The sequence below is a fragment of the Lissotriton helveticus genome, chromosome 3_1, assembly GCF_964261635.1.
Source record: "Lissotriton helveticus chromosome 3_1, aLisHel1.1, whole genome shotgun sequence".
Lineage (NCBI taxonomy): Eukaryota > Metazoa > Chordata > Amphibia > Caudata > Salamandridae > Lissotriton > Lissotriton helveticus.
The window spans coordinates 1,927,140,476-1,927,156,163 of record NC_136061.1 but is presented as its reverse complement, the minus strand read 5'-3'; the positions used below and the strand labels follow the sequence as shown (position 1 = coordinate 1,927,156,163).

The following is a 15,688-nucleotide window of genomic DNA, read 5'->3' as shown; positions in this document are numbered from 1 at the left end:
TAATATACCATGGGGTCTGGGCCAAGAACCGGCCTCAGAGCAAGGAATATGAGTGAGACCAACCTGTTTTCAGGGTCAAAACTCATCAATATTCAATAAAACAGAGGGAAAAATTAACACAAGTTGGGTAGGTCAGGCTACATTTACAGCTAGACACATACTAACACTTGAGGCTCAGGTGAAGAGCGCTATATGATATTGGGACTAAAGAAAGAATTGCCCCTGCCATCCCCCCTCCCTTCTCCTGCACATGTCCTGATGAAGACCCCGTATAAGGATTTAACATAGCCTACGGCTAGGGGTCGAAACGTCGACGGCCTTTTTCTTCATAGACCTCCGGCACATGCCCCTGATCAATTGCAATTGTGCATGTGTCCGTTGAATGTCCACATTATACTAGCTTTCAAGTGGATGCCCAAAATTTGGGTTGTTGTATTAGATTTGTTTTGATTTTGAATTGCAAACTGTTACAATTTGTGAACTTTTATGATTGTGTGTATTCTTTTTTGACTTGACACTGCCCTGAGCACTTCCCTTCCCTTTCTTTTCCTCCCCCCTTTGGGGCTCTTAATTAGACATGAACTTTTATATTGACTACTATTCAGTATTGTAAAATAAAGGACAATACTTGTCATTAACTTGATTCATATCTCCTGTTTAATGGTCATATGGTTTGAACGGCATTTATGAGTTGAAGTTGCAGCAAGACGCAAAAGAAAACTGAACATTGACATACTTCTATCCCTAGAACACGACCCTAGGATTCCTGCAGAGCAGTTATTTGAAGTTTACAAGTCAACTCTTATCCTCGGCAGACAGATTGGTCACATCAGTCAAATGTGCTGCAAATACTTAATTTGCAAGGGCAAACACATTGCTGCATCACAACTAACCCAGATCTTATTAATTCAAATTAAAGAAACAGTCTTTAAGCTCTGCTCATGCAGGTGTTGACCACGAGGCTTCAGTTGATGCAAATCAATGGTGCCAACAATTTTTCAACCGAGAATACTAAAACCATATTCATCAAAGTTTTAGAGATCTAAATCAGAACTTTGATCTTTTTAATCTTAACTACAAAATGGTTTTAAAAGTCCTCATCTGTGTTGTTGGACAGGCCGCGTGGCTGGGCCGTCCCCCTCCGCACAACGGGGCCCGGACCCCGGCTCTCCCTGAATCCCCAGCAAGAGCCACCCCGGCATCCCCCCGAGGCAACCCACAACCCGTCCACAACGGGACGCCAGCTCCTGAACCCTCCCGTACCGGCTGGCCCTGGTCCCCGTCAGCACCATGGCCCCGGCCCAGCCGCCATCTTTGGACACTACGGCACGAGGCCGCATGGCCTCGACTCGACCCCAACCCTGGGCCTGGCCCGGCCCCGACATCGCGGCACCAACCTCCACGCAGGAGGTAAAGAGACCACTTGGCAGGTCAATTAAAGAAGAAGGCGTCAACGGCTCTCCTCCGCCGGGTGACGATCAACCCCGGCCTCCCTGGGCGCTGGCTCCAACCCCCTGCTGGGTGTCGGGACCCCCTCATTCCGGACCTCCCGACCTCAAGGCGCGAGGGTCCGGACATCAAAGGGAACCAGACCTATAACTGGGGAAGCCCCAGACCAGGAGGGCAGTTGTATCCTGGAGTCGAGAGACACCGAGAAGAACTCATCCTTGACGGACTGCTGGCGCTGCCGCAGCCCTGCCCTGTGAACACTTCGTCTTGGCCTGCTGGCGCTGCCGCGGCCCACCCTCGTGAAACCATCATCTTGGCCTGCTGGCGCTGCCGCGGCCCTCTGCAACGTGAACTACTACCTTGGCCTGCTGGCGCTGCCGCGGCCCTCTGCAACGTGGACTACCACCTTGGCCTGCTGGCGCTGCCGCGGCCCTCTGCCCATCGAACCATCGCCTTAGCCGCTGGCGCTGCCGCGGCCCTCTGTACTTGAACCATCACCTTGGCCTGCTGGCGCTGCCGCGGCCCCTTCGTTGTCGACCTTCATCTTAGCCGGCTGGCGCTGCCGCGGCCCAACCTTGCAGACTCCTAAGCTCGAGGATTGTGAGCTTCTCTCTTACCACCCTCTGTACCGACCCGGTACCAAGACTGTCCCGCTACCCCTTTCCCTACAGAGACTAGAATTGAGAGGACCCTCGAGTCCTGAATCTCCTGTACCGCTGATAACCTTGCCGCAAGAACCCTATATAAAGAGTGTTGATCTCATCCTTGTGTGGTGTCTATCTGTGGGGAGGGAAGTGACTTGTCTGTACGATCGCCGGAGACGGCCCTCATCGGAGGCCTCTCCCCCAGTATTCGGCCGACCCTCTGGGTCCCCGTCTAACATTGGTGGCAGCGGCGGGATCCGAACCTACGCATAACCGTACAGAGGGTCACTCGCCCCACGACACACAACCACCATGACAACAAAAGAGAGCGGAGCAACAGAAAAATTCCAGATGGAAAAGCTGGAAGAATACAACCACAGAGAACTGAAACAATTTTGCATGGAATTAGGCATTTCAACCACAGGACTGAGCACGAAAGAGGACTTCAAACGAGCCCTGGAATCTTGGGCGGAGACGGGTACGACCGTACCCCAAACACAAAGCCACGAGACACCCGAAACAAGCCCCACGCCGACGAAAGAAAGAAGATCGGGTCTCTCCCCAGAAGAGGTCCGGGAACGGGAAAAAAGCAGGCTCTATGAATTAGAACTGGCACGACTTCGCTTAGATGGAGAGCTCAAATTGGCGGAACAAAAAATAACGTTGGAACACTTACGGCTCCGAGAGGAGCGAGAAGAGAAACAAAGGCAGAGAGAGCTAGAAGAGAAGAAGCTAACCTACGAACATGAGCGCAACCTCAAAGAACTAGAGATTCGGAAGCAGAACAAGGAACTCGGGGTCCCCGAGCGCACGAACACTCCTGCCCCTACAGACCCCAAGGTCCACATACCCAAAGATGTCGTCAGAGAGTACTACAAGAACGATGACATCCAGCAATGGTTCAAAGCGTACGAAGTAGCCATGACCTCCCACCGGATTCCCCGAAGCGACTGGGGAGCCGGGTTATGGGGGAGGTTTGTCAACGAAGGGCGAGACGCCCTGCTGCAACTCCCGGACCATCTGATGACATCCTACGACCACATGAAGGCCGCCCTCCTCACTCGATACGGACTCACACCCGAGATGTACCGCCAGCGGTTCCGCGACTGCAAACGGATCCCGGGTACAACTTGGGTGGAATACGTGAACTTCTTTAGCCGGGCCTTCGAGGGGTGGATCAAGGGCAGCAACGTGACCATCTACGAACAGCTCTTTGACCTTGTTGTGTGGGAGCACCTTTCTAACAACTGCTTCATCGAACTCAGGCAGCACCTCCTGGACAGTAAACTAACGGAACCTCGGCAACTCGCCGCCGAAGCTGACCGATGGGAAAGCACCCGAGTTGGCCGAAACAGACCCAGCGAAGCGCACAGAACTGCCCAAGGGCCCCATCGCCCCCGTGGAGGAGGAGGCCAGGGCCGGGGTAGGGACACCGGCCCGGTGACTCCCGCCAGCAACACCCCGCCCCCGGCCGGCAGGGGAAACCCCCCGATGCGACCCGGCTTCCGAGCCAACATCACTTGCCACCGATGCCAGCGACCCGGCCACTACGCAAATGATCCCAATTGCCCAAAGAACCCGAACCCTTTACCCCGCCAGGTCGCTGCTGCAGCCCTGGGGGGAAGAGCAGCATCCAGAAGACCAAGAAGAGTACGAAAACGACCAGCCTGAGTGGGAACCGGCCGCCATGTCCCTGGTTTGCTTAGGGGAGCGAGACCTGATCCCTCGGGCCCCCCTTCCCGCCAACACGCAGAAGTACAGCCAGTGGGTCAACATTAATGGCCGCCGGGCGGAAGCCCTCCGCGACACCGGGGCCAGTGTGAACGCGGTCCGCTGTCATCTGGTGGCCCCGGACCAGATCTTGCCGAACATTCTTTGCCCTGTCCGGTCGGCCGACAACTCAGAAAGTCTATGTCAAATGGCCTACGTCCCCTTCGAATGGGGAGGAGTATCAGGGATGCTGAAAGTAACTGTCCGCGATGATGCCCCCGTGGATTGCCTCCTGGGGAACGATCTCGAAAGTTCTCCCTGGGCAGCAGTCGAACGGAGAGAGCACCTGGGGATGCTGGGCCTCCCCGAATGGGTCTGTGCTACGACCCGGTCCATGACCGCCCGTGCCGTCCCCAGTCCAGAAGAACCCGAGTGGCCGGAGCCTCCTCCCGCGATTGTCCCGGAGGAGGCCACCCCAGAAGCAAGTCTCCCGGCCCAAACCGAAGAAGGACCCGGTCAGCTCCCGGACCTCCCCGACCTGGCCCAGTGGCGTCAAGAGGGGGGCCCCACCCAGGAACAATTCCAACAAGAACAAAGAACCTGTCCCTCCCTCGAGGGACTCCGGCAGCAAGCCCTTGCCCAGAGCGCAGGGGACACCTCGGGGGCCCACTGGATCTACTGGGACAATGACCTGCTCTACAGTGAGCAAAGGATTGCAGAACTGGGGGCCAGTCGGGTGCTGGTGGTGCCCCTCCGCTTCAGAGATTTCCTCTTGAACTTAGCCCACGATATACCCCTTGCCGGACACCTGGGACAGGACAAAACGTACGACCGCCTGGTGACCCACTTTTACTGGCCCCGAATGCGAAAAGATGTCACCAACCACTGCAGGGCCTGCCCCACCTGCCAGGCCAGCGGAAAAAGTGGCCGAAAAACCAAAGCACCCTTGCAGCCTTTTCCCGTCGTCACCACCCCGTTCGAACGGGTGGGAATAGACATTGTGGGGCCCCTGGACCCCCGAACCGCCCAAGGACACCGGTTCATCCTGGTCCTGGTGGACCACGCCACCCGCTATCCCGAGGCTATCCCTCTTCGAACCGTGACGGCGCCTGTGGTAGGCCGAGCCCTGATGGGGATCTTCTCCCGGGTGGGCTTTCCCCGGGAGGTCGTCAGCGACAGGGGCACGAACTTCATCTCGAAATACATGAAGTCTCTCTGGCAACAGTGCGGGGTCACCTACAAATTCACGACCCCCTATCACCCACAAGGAAATGGATTGGTCGAGCGGTTTAACCGCACTCTCAAAGGAATGATCATGGGCCTAGAAGAGCCCCTCCGTCGCCAGTGGGACGTGCTACTCCCGTGCCTCCTGTTCGCCTACCGAGAGGTCCCTCAAAAATCCCTAGGCTTCAGCCCATTTGAACTCCTGTACGGGCACCCCGTCCGGGGTCCCCTCAGCCTAGTCAAAGAAGGTTGGGAGAGGCCCCCCCAGAAAACTCCCCCGGATGTGTACAAATACCTCTTGGCCCTTCGCAACCAGACCCGGCGATTCAGGGAGATCGCCAAAGTCAACCTTGAAGCCAGTCAGGAAGACATGAAGAAATGGTATGACCAGCACGCCTCCTCCCTCGAGTTCGAGCCGGGACAGCAGGTCTGGGTGATGTCCCCGGTTGAACCCTGTGCTCTACAGGACAAATGGTCCGGGCCCTTCAAGGTGATCTAACGCAAGGGGCCCGTCACCTACTTAATCGACATGGAAACTTCCCGGAACCCCCTACGGGTCCTCCACGCCAACAGACTCAAGCCCCATTTTGTACGTTCAGAACTCAGCCTCCTGATGGCTACCGATAATGGGACGGAAGAAGACTCCGAGCCCCTTCTGGACCTGCTGAGGACCCTCGAGCAGGATGGCTCCGTGGAAGGGGTCAGACTCTCCGAGGCCTTGGCCCCGGAGCAACGTCAAGACTGTCAAGCTCTCCTGACACGATTCGCATCCTTGTTCTCTCTCACCCCTGTGGTCACCCCCTGGTGCCTTCACGATGTGGACACCGGGGACAGCCCCCCTATTCGCCACAGGGCGTACCACGTACCAGATCGGGTGCGCGCCTGCATCCAGACCGAGGTGTCCAAGATGCTAACACTGGGAGTGATCGAACCCTCGGACAGCCCCTGGGCCAGCCCCGTCGTCCTGGTCCCCAAGGCTGCCGCCCCGGGCGTTGCCCCTGAGCTCCGGTTCTGTGTGGACTACCGGGGACTGAATGCCGTTACCAGGACCGATGCTCACCCTATCCCCCGGGCAGATGAGCTAATTGACCGTATGGGGGCCGCCCGCTACCTGAGCATCTTCGATTTAACAGAGGGCTACTGGCAAATCGGCCTCACCCCCAGGGCCCAAGAACGATCCGCCTTCTCTACCCCGGATGGTCACTACCACTTCAGGGTGATGCCATTCGGCATGAAAAACGCTCCGGCAACATTTCAACGACTCGTGAACCAGGTACTGGCGGGCCTCGAAGGATTCAGCGCCGCCTACATGGACGACATCGCTGTGTACAGTCACCACTGGACCGACCACCTCCGCCACCTGCGGAAAGTTCTACACGCCCTCCAGCAGGCCGGGCTCACCCTCAAGGCCAGCAAATGTCAGGTGGGCCAAGGGTCCGTGACCTACCTAGGACACCAGGTGGGAAGCGGTCTGGTGGCCCCCCTCCAGCTCAAGATCGCTGCCATCCAGGCCTGGCAACCCCCTACGACCCAAACCGAGGTCCGGGCCTTCCTGGGGCTCACCGGGTACTACCGGCAGTTTGTGAAGGACTATGGCAGCATCGTGGGGCCCCTCACGGAGCTCACATCCAAGAAGAGCCCCAAAACGATCAACTGGACTCCGGACTGCCAATCGGCCTTCGAGAAGCTGAAGGCCGCCATGTGCACTGCCCCCGTGCTCCAGGCTCCCGACTACGGCCGGGAATTCATCGTGCAGACTGACGCCTCCGATCATGGCGTGGGGGCCGTCCTCTCCCAACTCAACACCGAGGGAGTCGATCAGCCAGTGGCATTCATCAGCCGACGCCTGCTGGCCCGGGAACAGCGCTGGAGCACCATCGAGAGGGAGGCCTTCGCCGTAGTATGGGCCCTCAAGAAGCTCCGGCCCTACCTCTTCGGCACCCCCTTTCGGGTGCAGACAGACCACCGACCCCTGCAATGGCTGATGCAGATGCGGGGGGAGAACCCGAAACTGTTGCGCTGGTCCATCTCCCTACAGGGGATGGACTTCACTGTGGAGCATCGTCCAGGCCAGGACCACGCCAACGCAGACGGCCTGTCACGCTTTTCCCGCCTCGGCGAGGAGAGCCCCCAAGAGGATGGCTGACTCTCCCTGCCTTCAGCTGGGGGGGACGCATGTTGGACAGGCCGCGTGGCTGGGCCGTCCCCCCTCCGCACAACGGGGCCCGGACCCCGGCTCTCCCTGAATCCCCAGCAAGAGCCACCCCGGCATCCCCCCGAGGCAACCCACAACCCGTCCACAACGGGACGCCAGCTCCTGAACCCTCCCGTACCGGCTGGCCCTGGTCCCCGTCAGCACCATGGCCCCGGCCCAGCCGCCATCTTTGGACACTACAGCACGAGGCCGCATGGCCTCGACTCGACCCCAACCCTGGGCCTGGCCCGGCCCCGACATCGCGGCACCAACCTCCACGCAGGAGGTAAAGAGACCACTTGGCAGGTCAATGAAAGAAGAAGGCGTCAACGGCTCTCCTCCGCCGGGTGTCGATCACCCCCGGCCTCCCTGGGCGCTGGCTCCAACCCCCTGCTGGGTGTCGGGACCCCCTCATTCCGGACCTCCCGACCTCAAGGCGCGAGGGTCCGGACATCAAAGGGAACCAGACCTATAACTGGGGAAGCCCCAGACCAGGAGGGCAGTTGTATCCTGGAGTCGAGAGACACCGAGAAGAACTCATCCTTGACGGACTGCTGGCGCTGCCGCAGCCCTGCCCTGTGAACACTTCGTCTTGGCCTGCTGGCGCTGCCGCGGCCCACCCTCGTGAAACCATCATCTTGGCCTGCTGGCGCTGCCGCGGCCCTCTGCAACGTGGACTACCACCTTGGCCTGCTGGCGCTGCCGCGGCCCTCTGCCCATCGAACCATCGCCTTAGCCGCTGGCGCTGCCGCGGCCCTCTGTACTTGAACCATCACCTTGGCCTGCTGGCGCGGCCCCTTCGTTGTCGACCTTCATCTTAGCCGGCTGGCGCTGCCGCGGCCCAACCTTGCAGACTCCTAAGCTCGAGGATTGTGAGCTTCTCTCTTACCACCCTCTGTACCGACCCGGTACCAAGACTGTCCCGCTACCCCTTTCCCTACAGAGACTAAAATTGAGAGGACCCTCGAGTCCTGAATCTCCTGTACCGCTGATAACCTTGCCGCAAGAACCCTATATAAAGAGTGTTGATCTCATCCTTGTGTGGTGTCTATCTGTGGGGAGGGAAGTGACTTGTCTGTACGATCGCCGGAGACGGCACTCATCGGAGGCCTCTCCCCCAGTATTCGGCCGACCCTCTGGGTCCCCGTCTAACATGTGTTTTATATTTTTGTAAAGATTTTAATTAATCGTGTACAAATAAAATATTACCGTACCTTACCTTACCTAGAGATCTAAATCAGAGACAGGACTTAGAATAAGCTTTGACAATCTTGTAGTCTGAACCCTAAAAAAATCAGTTAAATGTTGGTGGCAATAATTTGCTAAAAAGGTGGAACAAACTCACTTTGAGTGCAATTTTTTGGCCCACCACAATATAAATAAGCAGTTTCGCCACATGTCTGTAAATTCCTGGTCTAATGTTTCTCCTCGGAAGAATTAAAAGATGCCTTTTCCATTACATGAAGAGGAAGTAACTGTGGCTCTTTTTAATGACATGTAGGTGAGGAGGGGAGTTGTAGATGGGCAAGTTGTGCCAGTGTGCAGGTGGTTATAGAGAGAATCTTGCCCTCCTCTGCCCACAAACTTGGATGTAAGAGAGGAGAGCTGCATATTGAAGGAAGCATACCTGGCTCAAAGTAAAGGGCATGGGAGGCCAGGCAGTTTCCTTACAGCTGAGGTCATTGGTGTTAAATGTATCCATGTGCCTGACGGAAATCATCTGCACTATTTGGACCTTCTCCAGGTGGTATTCTGGCAGACTTGAGTAGAGGGTAAACAAGTAAACACTTATTATCAATTTATGGGAGAAGAAGATATTTTTGTAGATCTCAGTGTTAATGTCTTAGGATTGGAATAAGATGAAAATCATTCTGTGAAGGTCCCCATGGGGAAGCATCTATACATAGAAAGAAAAGCTCTTTGAAATAGTCTCCAATTACTTAACTTGTTTAAAGAACTAGTTAAGTTTAAACTGTTCTTGTTGTTCAAGAAAGTATAAACTACTTACTATTATCACTCGTACTCAAATCCGACAATTCCCTTCCTGTATACTCACCGACCACCTCCCCAACAGGGAGAAGGCTTATGCATTCTGCACACAAACTAAATATTGAAAGCAAAAGAGAATTCTCTCCCTTTTGCACCCATGTTCAGCCTCACCCCCGCCTTCAAATCATCTTCACCTCACATCAATATAAAATACAACTGGTACACAGAAGCGGAAGAAGCAGTTTAATTTTAACAGCCCATCTCAGAGTGCCTCGTAAGGCCAAACAACGGGAAGATAGGCACCTTAGCACCACTTCTGACTGTCAATTCAAACTGTAAACCACTGAAGATCACAAACTTCAGCAGCAGCGAGGTCAAAACATGGTCATTGTCATATTGCTTGTGGTGGAATCTGCTATCACGGAACCTAGAAGGGGAGTGATCATTTAGCTCTCGAAGACTTCATGCATTAAGCTAACCACTTCGCGATTACTAGCAGAGGAATAGCTCTGCCTTTCAACTCCACCTACATCCACTAATTGATGATTCATAACTCTGAAGATTTATTCCTTTCCAAATAATAACAGAGATTTTTCGAAAATAAACTCATAGAGTATCTTCTCTTTTGGGTTTCGGTTTATGGAAGCATCTCAAGTAAGTCACAGATTTGATCATGGTAAAATAAAAAAGCACTTTTGGTAAAAACTTTGTTTGAGTTTTAGGCATCACCTTATCATTGAAAATGTTGTTAAGAAGCTAGATGGCCAGAATGCCTGAACCTTCCTGACTCTTCTGCCAATATAATTGGTACCAAGAGGCCGTCTACCAAGAGAGATAATTTAGGTCACAACTGAGTAGTGGTTGGAACAGTTCTCCGTTCAGCTTTGGCAATACATTGTTACATTCTCATGATCATGCAGGAAAAAAATAAGAAAATTGCTGTAAGCTGACCTCTCCAAAACCTGTTATCAGGTATTCTGTAGCAAAGGTAGTTGTTCTACTTGCTTTCTGTATCTAATGAAGGCCACTCGTGACTGTACGGATGGGGGTCAGGGCCTACTGGTAAGATGTATGGCAACACATCGACAGATGCAAGAATGCTAGATGTAGTTTTTCCCCCCAGAATCATACTACAAATATTTCTATTGATGTTGTAAAGGACCTGTTTAGATCATCTGACTGTTTTGGTAGCATCTTAGCAGCAATGTTGGGTTGCTGATCACTTCTTGTGGAGAGGATTCTATGTCTGCACCAGAGGCAAGGATTATGCATCATGTCTCCCTTGTTCCTAACTCAGCAGCCTTAATAGCTATCCAAAACATCCAATGGTAACTGAAACTACATCTCCCAAAACTGGAAATGATATCATAACCATAGCAGAGCCACCACTCCCCTTCTGCCATCGAAACCATCTTATTCTTCTCTATAGGATTCCAAAATACTCATGCTACAACTCCCTGAAACTCACTTCAATACATCAAGGAGCTCTCAACCAAAGAACTATTTGTTTTTTTGAGAGGAACTCGTCAGCTTGACCAAAGAAGGGTCCAATTAACAAAGAAGCCTTGCCTAAAGGCGCCGAGAGGGGGTACGCTTATGGGGCAGAGGAACAAAAAGTCATAAGAGGAAGGGGCCTCTGAGGGCACACTGAGCACACATATGAAACACAGAGGAATGGAAAAGAGAGTAAAGGATGGGTTCAACCCAAGAGGGTCTTTGGTACATCAAGCATTGAGGCTACACTAGGGGGATGTCAGAACAAAATGTGGCTGGGTGAGGGTCCACCCAGGCATTAATTACATGGTAAGAGTTTGAGGTTTCACCCAGACTGAAAAAGACCCATCAAAGGGGCGAGGATAGGCAAGCTCGTTAGCATACTGATGATGAAGAAGCAGCAAACAGAGGGCGAAGTCACATACTGGCAAAAGGAAACACCAAGGAGGAAGAGCTTACCACCTATCATTGTCGATTTAGTAATACTAGTAAGCACTATAATCACATCATAGCATATGTCTTTTCTGAATTCTGCTTTAAAGCCCTCATGAGAAACTGCTTTTTAAACACGTAGAGTATAAAAACTATTATTCCATAAATACCTTTTCTAAGTATTTTACCATGTTAACCACACAAAATGCATATGTGAGAATGACCATATTTGTACTGTTTTAGCAATAGCTACTGAAATGATGCACTATTTCAAAGACATAACGTTGCTCCACCCAGAATCCCAGCCCTTTCACAACCCTGAAAGAAACATTAGCAAGAGAAATGGTGAAATAACTGTACCGCACGGCACAAGTAAACTTACATCCAGTGAGGTCAACTTCTGCACCTGATCGACGATCAGTGAACGCAGAGGGGAGATGATGATGCTCACACCAGGACATACACAGGCTGGAAGCTGATAGCACAAGCTCTTGCCACCACCAGTTGGCATCAAGATGAAGCTGTCTTCACCACACAGAGAGGCATTGATGGATTCAAGCTGATTTGTCCGAAAACGATGCAGGCCAAATTTCTTGTGAAAGATCTTCATCATTTCTTTAGAATGGGGAAACTTATAGCCACGAAACCGCTCATGTGCAGGGTTGGCTGAAGAAGACTTGTTCAGCAAGGGATCTATTGAAGATAAACATTCTCTCTAAAGCACAGATAAAATGTCAGCATTTCATCAATACCATTTAATGATTATAGCCCCACAGTGGACGTATTGCCAGGAAGCCTTAATCCATTCAAGATGCTGTGAAGGGGTAACTGTTAAAAGTTGCTAACCATTCCAGGCATGGGAATATATGTTAATAGAACTAAAGAATCATAACAGCAGTCTGGGATCATTCTGTCAACATTCTCATGTACTGCTGATCCGGCGCAGTCTTAATGGAACAGGAACCCATGGATCAGTGCTGAACCCCGGCAAGAACAGATGTCATACCTATGAACTCAGAACCTGTGAATTATTAAAGTAATTTATGTTGCAGTAATGTACTTGAACTACCCATAAGATTGTGTCCAACTACTCCTGTGGGACATACACTCTTCCTGTAATGAGGCCAAACAGACTGCCGTCCAAATCCCGCAGAGGGCACTGCAATAAAACTGTATATAGGATCACAGACTGAAACACTTGCTGTGATAACACAGCCATCACTATAATAATGTACAGCCTCCCTTACCATATCCATCCCCCAGCTTCGGCATAGGAGCCACGCTAATGCCAATTTACCAAGACACTCCGAATCATGGAGTGGATACCTCACTTAAGTCATTTGCGCTGCCAATGTAGATTTCAGAGTTGTAACTCTAGTAACATCACAACACTTTTTAAATCAAAAGGAATCCCAAAGTCCAACATTTATATAACTATTTGACTTTCTGGAATCATTACTGTTACTTCTAGCCATGCATTCTTTCAAATGGACAGAAGGGGGGAGCATATGCATCCTTACACAGTAGGAGTAATACTGGGGGTTGAAGCTGGATGTCTGCATGAGCTGCACTCTTCCATGAGCACAGACCGGTCAGTGTCACTATTCCACCCAGAGGTCTGGGCAACATTCACCACATTAAGCATGCACTGACCTTGGTTTAGCCTAAAGCAGAAAGTGGGCACACTGGATCTTATTTTTCACCATCCCAATCAAATTTCCCATAAGCCAGATGGGCCATCCCACTGAAATGAACGGCCGCAGTTTAACATGATTCCTATCTAGATATTTTTCACTAACTACAGGGCTACCAAATGTGTCGAAGCCGCCGTGCAGCATATCTGAGGTCCCCTCCTATTCATTTTAACTTAACTTTATAACAGCAATAGAAACATTGCAAAGGACGGCTTCCTAAGCACTTACCTGTGGCACTGGGGCTGCTCTTGTTGGTCTGTGAGAGGCTTGGCTTGTGAACAGAAAGAAGTCCTGGCCCGTTCCCCTGGGTGGTTGAAAGAGTCTTACAGTTCTGCCAGGATGGTTTCACAGCCTGTCCCTCACGCACAGGAGGGAAGGCTGCTGAATTCACAGGATTCTTTGAGGGAGGTTCAACCAACTGGACATCATCATCATCGTCAAAACCATCAATATCAAAATTATCGATATCAAAGTCTAGCTCTGCTGCTTTTGAAGCTCTTGAGTCATCCCCAGCTGCAATATTGAGTGCAGAGCCCAGCTTGCTTTGAACCTTAGAAGTAGTGCTTGTGGCCGCCAGACTATCTGGGAAGTTCCAACTGACCCTGTCCTCTTGATCACTCTTTGGTGTGTAGCAAAGAGTGCTGGAAAGCGTTGGTCCTTTGTTGAGTAGACTGGAGAGTGAGGTTTCCTTCCCATTTGCACTTGTGAAAGAAAGCCTTGGCTTCACAGCCCCTTTGCTTCCCTGAAAAGTGAAAACAGAGCCCTTCACTGAGACTGGCAATGATGGGTTCAACGTTCTGTTTGTATTGGTATTTGCACCACAACTAGGAGGGGCTTGTGGAAGTTTTCTAAACTGAAATGTGTTTGTTTCATTGGACTCTGAGAGGGATCTGCTCCTCACAGGAGATGGTGGAGAAGGGGTAGGATAATCACGCGAGTAGTCCCGAGAAGGGCTGTTTCCCAGAGGCTCATTATCCCAGTCCCAGTTACTGGGACTTTGATCTGATTGAAATGGAGGGGATGGTGTGAGGCAGTCTTGTGAGGTAATCTTGTTCCATTCTGAAGCAGTGCTCACTCCAGTGTCATTAATAACCACAGCAGGGCTGCTGACACCAGGACCATCCACATTCACTGTACAGCTCTCTCGCAGAAGCTTCTTTCTGTGGAACAGACAGCATCACAAGAAAAATAAAGATATTAAATCCTTCCACATTCACAAGCTCTTCTAACAGAGGACACATTTAGCATCTTTAACTGTGTTCACATGAACTAAAAGCATTATGTTTTGAATTACGTTTTTTTCAAACCATAAGTGGTGGCACATAGTACAGTAATCAGGATTAACTCAGAGGACAACTAAGCAAATAATGCAAAGATTACTTACTCGTAATTCTAGATGTCATGTGATCATCCTCAAATTCACATGCTTGCAGGTTTTTGGACACTGGTTGGAGGAAACCTGCACAATTTTAATTCAATTGTCTCACGTTTGTTTAGCTTTTCATTTTCAATATGTGGTAGTACAATTATTAAAACATGAGAGGCAATATTTGATTACCGACAATGTATAAAAGTCTGTTGAATGCAGTTCCTAATAGGCCGCGCAGGTATCTCTAAGAGGTAAAACAAGCCCAGTTGTCAAGGCCATAGAGAGGCAAGGATCTTCATAAATGTAGACCGCCACCTCATCTGAAAGTACATTTACAAAAAAAAAACGGGAAGCATACATAACCACAGGTCACTTAACAGCTATTTGTAATATTATTCTTCAAGAAATCTATATCTGAGAAAATGGAGGAGAAAATTCAAAATATGAAGATTACTTTTGAGGTCTAGAAGGTCCACTGATACAATGTTACGCTTATCTTGATGTAGCTCACATGTAAAGATACATCAAGTGCTACATTCATGGCGCCTACCAGATCATTTTGCAGTCCCAGAAGGGACAATGGAATCTCGAACACCTGCCTATCAATTAGACAGAAACATCATATTAGGGCACATCGGAGAAGCCTTGGGAATGTTCCCAACCCAGGGTGCATAATCATTAGGAGAACTGTGGATGTTAAAGCTGAGTTTGCTCCTCAGTCAGTCAGGAATGCACCCTTCAACTATTTTGAGGGCTGAAATCTGCTGACTATATTCCATCTTCAGACGCAAAAATCCACAGATGTGCCTGTCAGCCGCGTGAGCCACCAAACCTTCCCATTCCCTAGTGCCAAGATCCACTGATCATGCAGGTATAACAGAAGTGGGCAACTCTGGAGTAGTAAGGAACAGAAAGATACACAAAGGCATCAGCCTGAACAGGATTTTGTGAGCCCACAGAGTTTGAGATGCTGCCTCTGAGAAAATGAGACTGCAAGAAAAACATGACCTCAAAGGATTCCCTTAGCAAAGAAGCTATGTAGGAAATCTGAGAAGCAAACACCTTTTGGACTCATAAAATGATAGGAAATTATTCAATGTATATTTAACAATGGGAGAGATCCACAACGTATACAAAACACCATCAACAGGGGGACAATGTGTGTTTATTTTATAACAAAGTCATTTAGAACTAAGAAAGGTAAGGAAAACATACAGAGGCTGCAAAATGGAAAGTGTGAGTGTGGTGTGCTTTTAGGGTGTTAACCTCATTTCATGTCATTATAGATACAGTTCCCTGTCTTTTGTATTTCGACTTAACACTTTCTGGGTGTTGTAATCGATTATCGATTAACTTTATTTCTGCCATCAGGGCAATAAAAGTACAAATACAAAGATACACATTGATAAAATTCATAGATTAAAAACAGAACTATTCAAATTGATTTTACAAAAGTCAGACTCATACATAGTAATAACAAAAAATAAAA

The 15,688-nt window shown here is 50.6% G+C and overlaps 1 protein-coding gene across 3 annotated transcripts in view; it reads right to left on the bottom strand.

Annotated features, from left to right (window-relative positions):
* Positions 1–15,688, bottom strand: part of BLM (BLM RecQ like helicase) — a 526,815-nt gene that overhangs the window by 242,004 nt on the left and 269,123 nt on the right. For 2 of the 3 annotated variants that reach the window (XM_078682948.1, XM_078682946.1), the window contains exons 7-8: positions 13,059–13,990; positions 11,519–11,829 (exon numbers count right to left, since the gene is read on the bottom strand). In XM_078682948.1, the coding sequence (XP_078539074.1) occupies positions 11,519–11,829; positions 13,059–13,990 (1,243 nt within the window). The remainder of the gene's footprint in view (positions 1–11,518; positions 11,830–13,058; positions 13,991–15,688) is intronic. The other variant, XM_078682947.1, reaches the window with a different exon arrangement.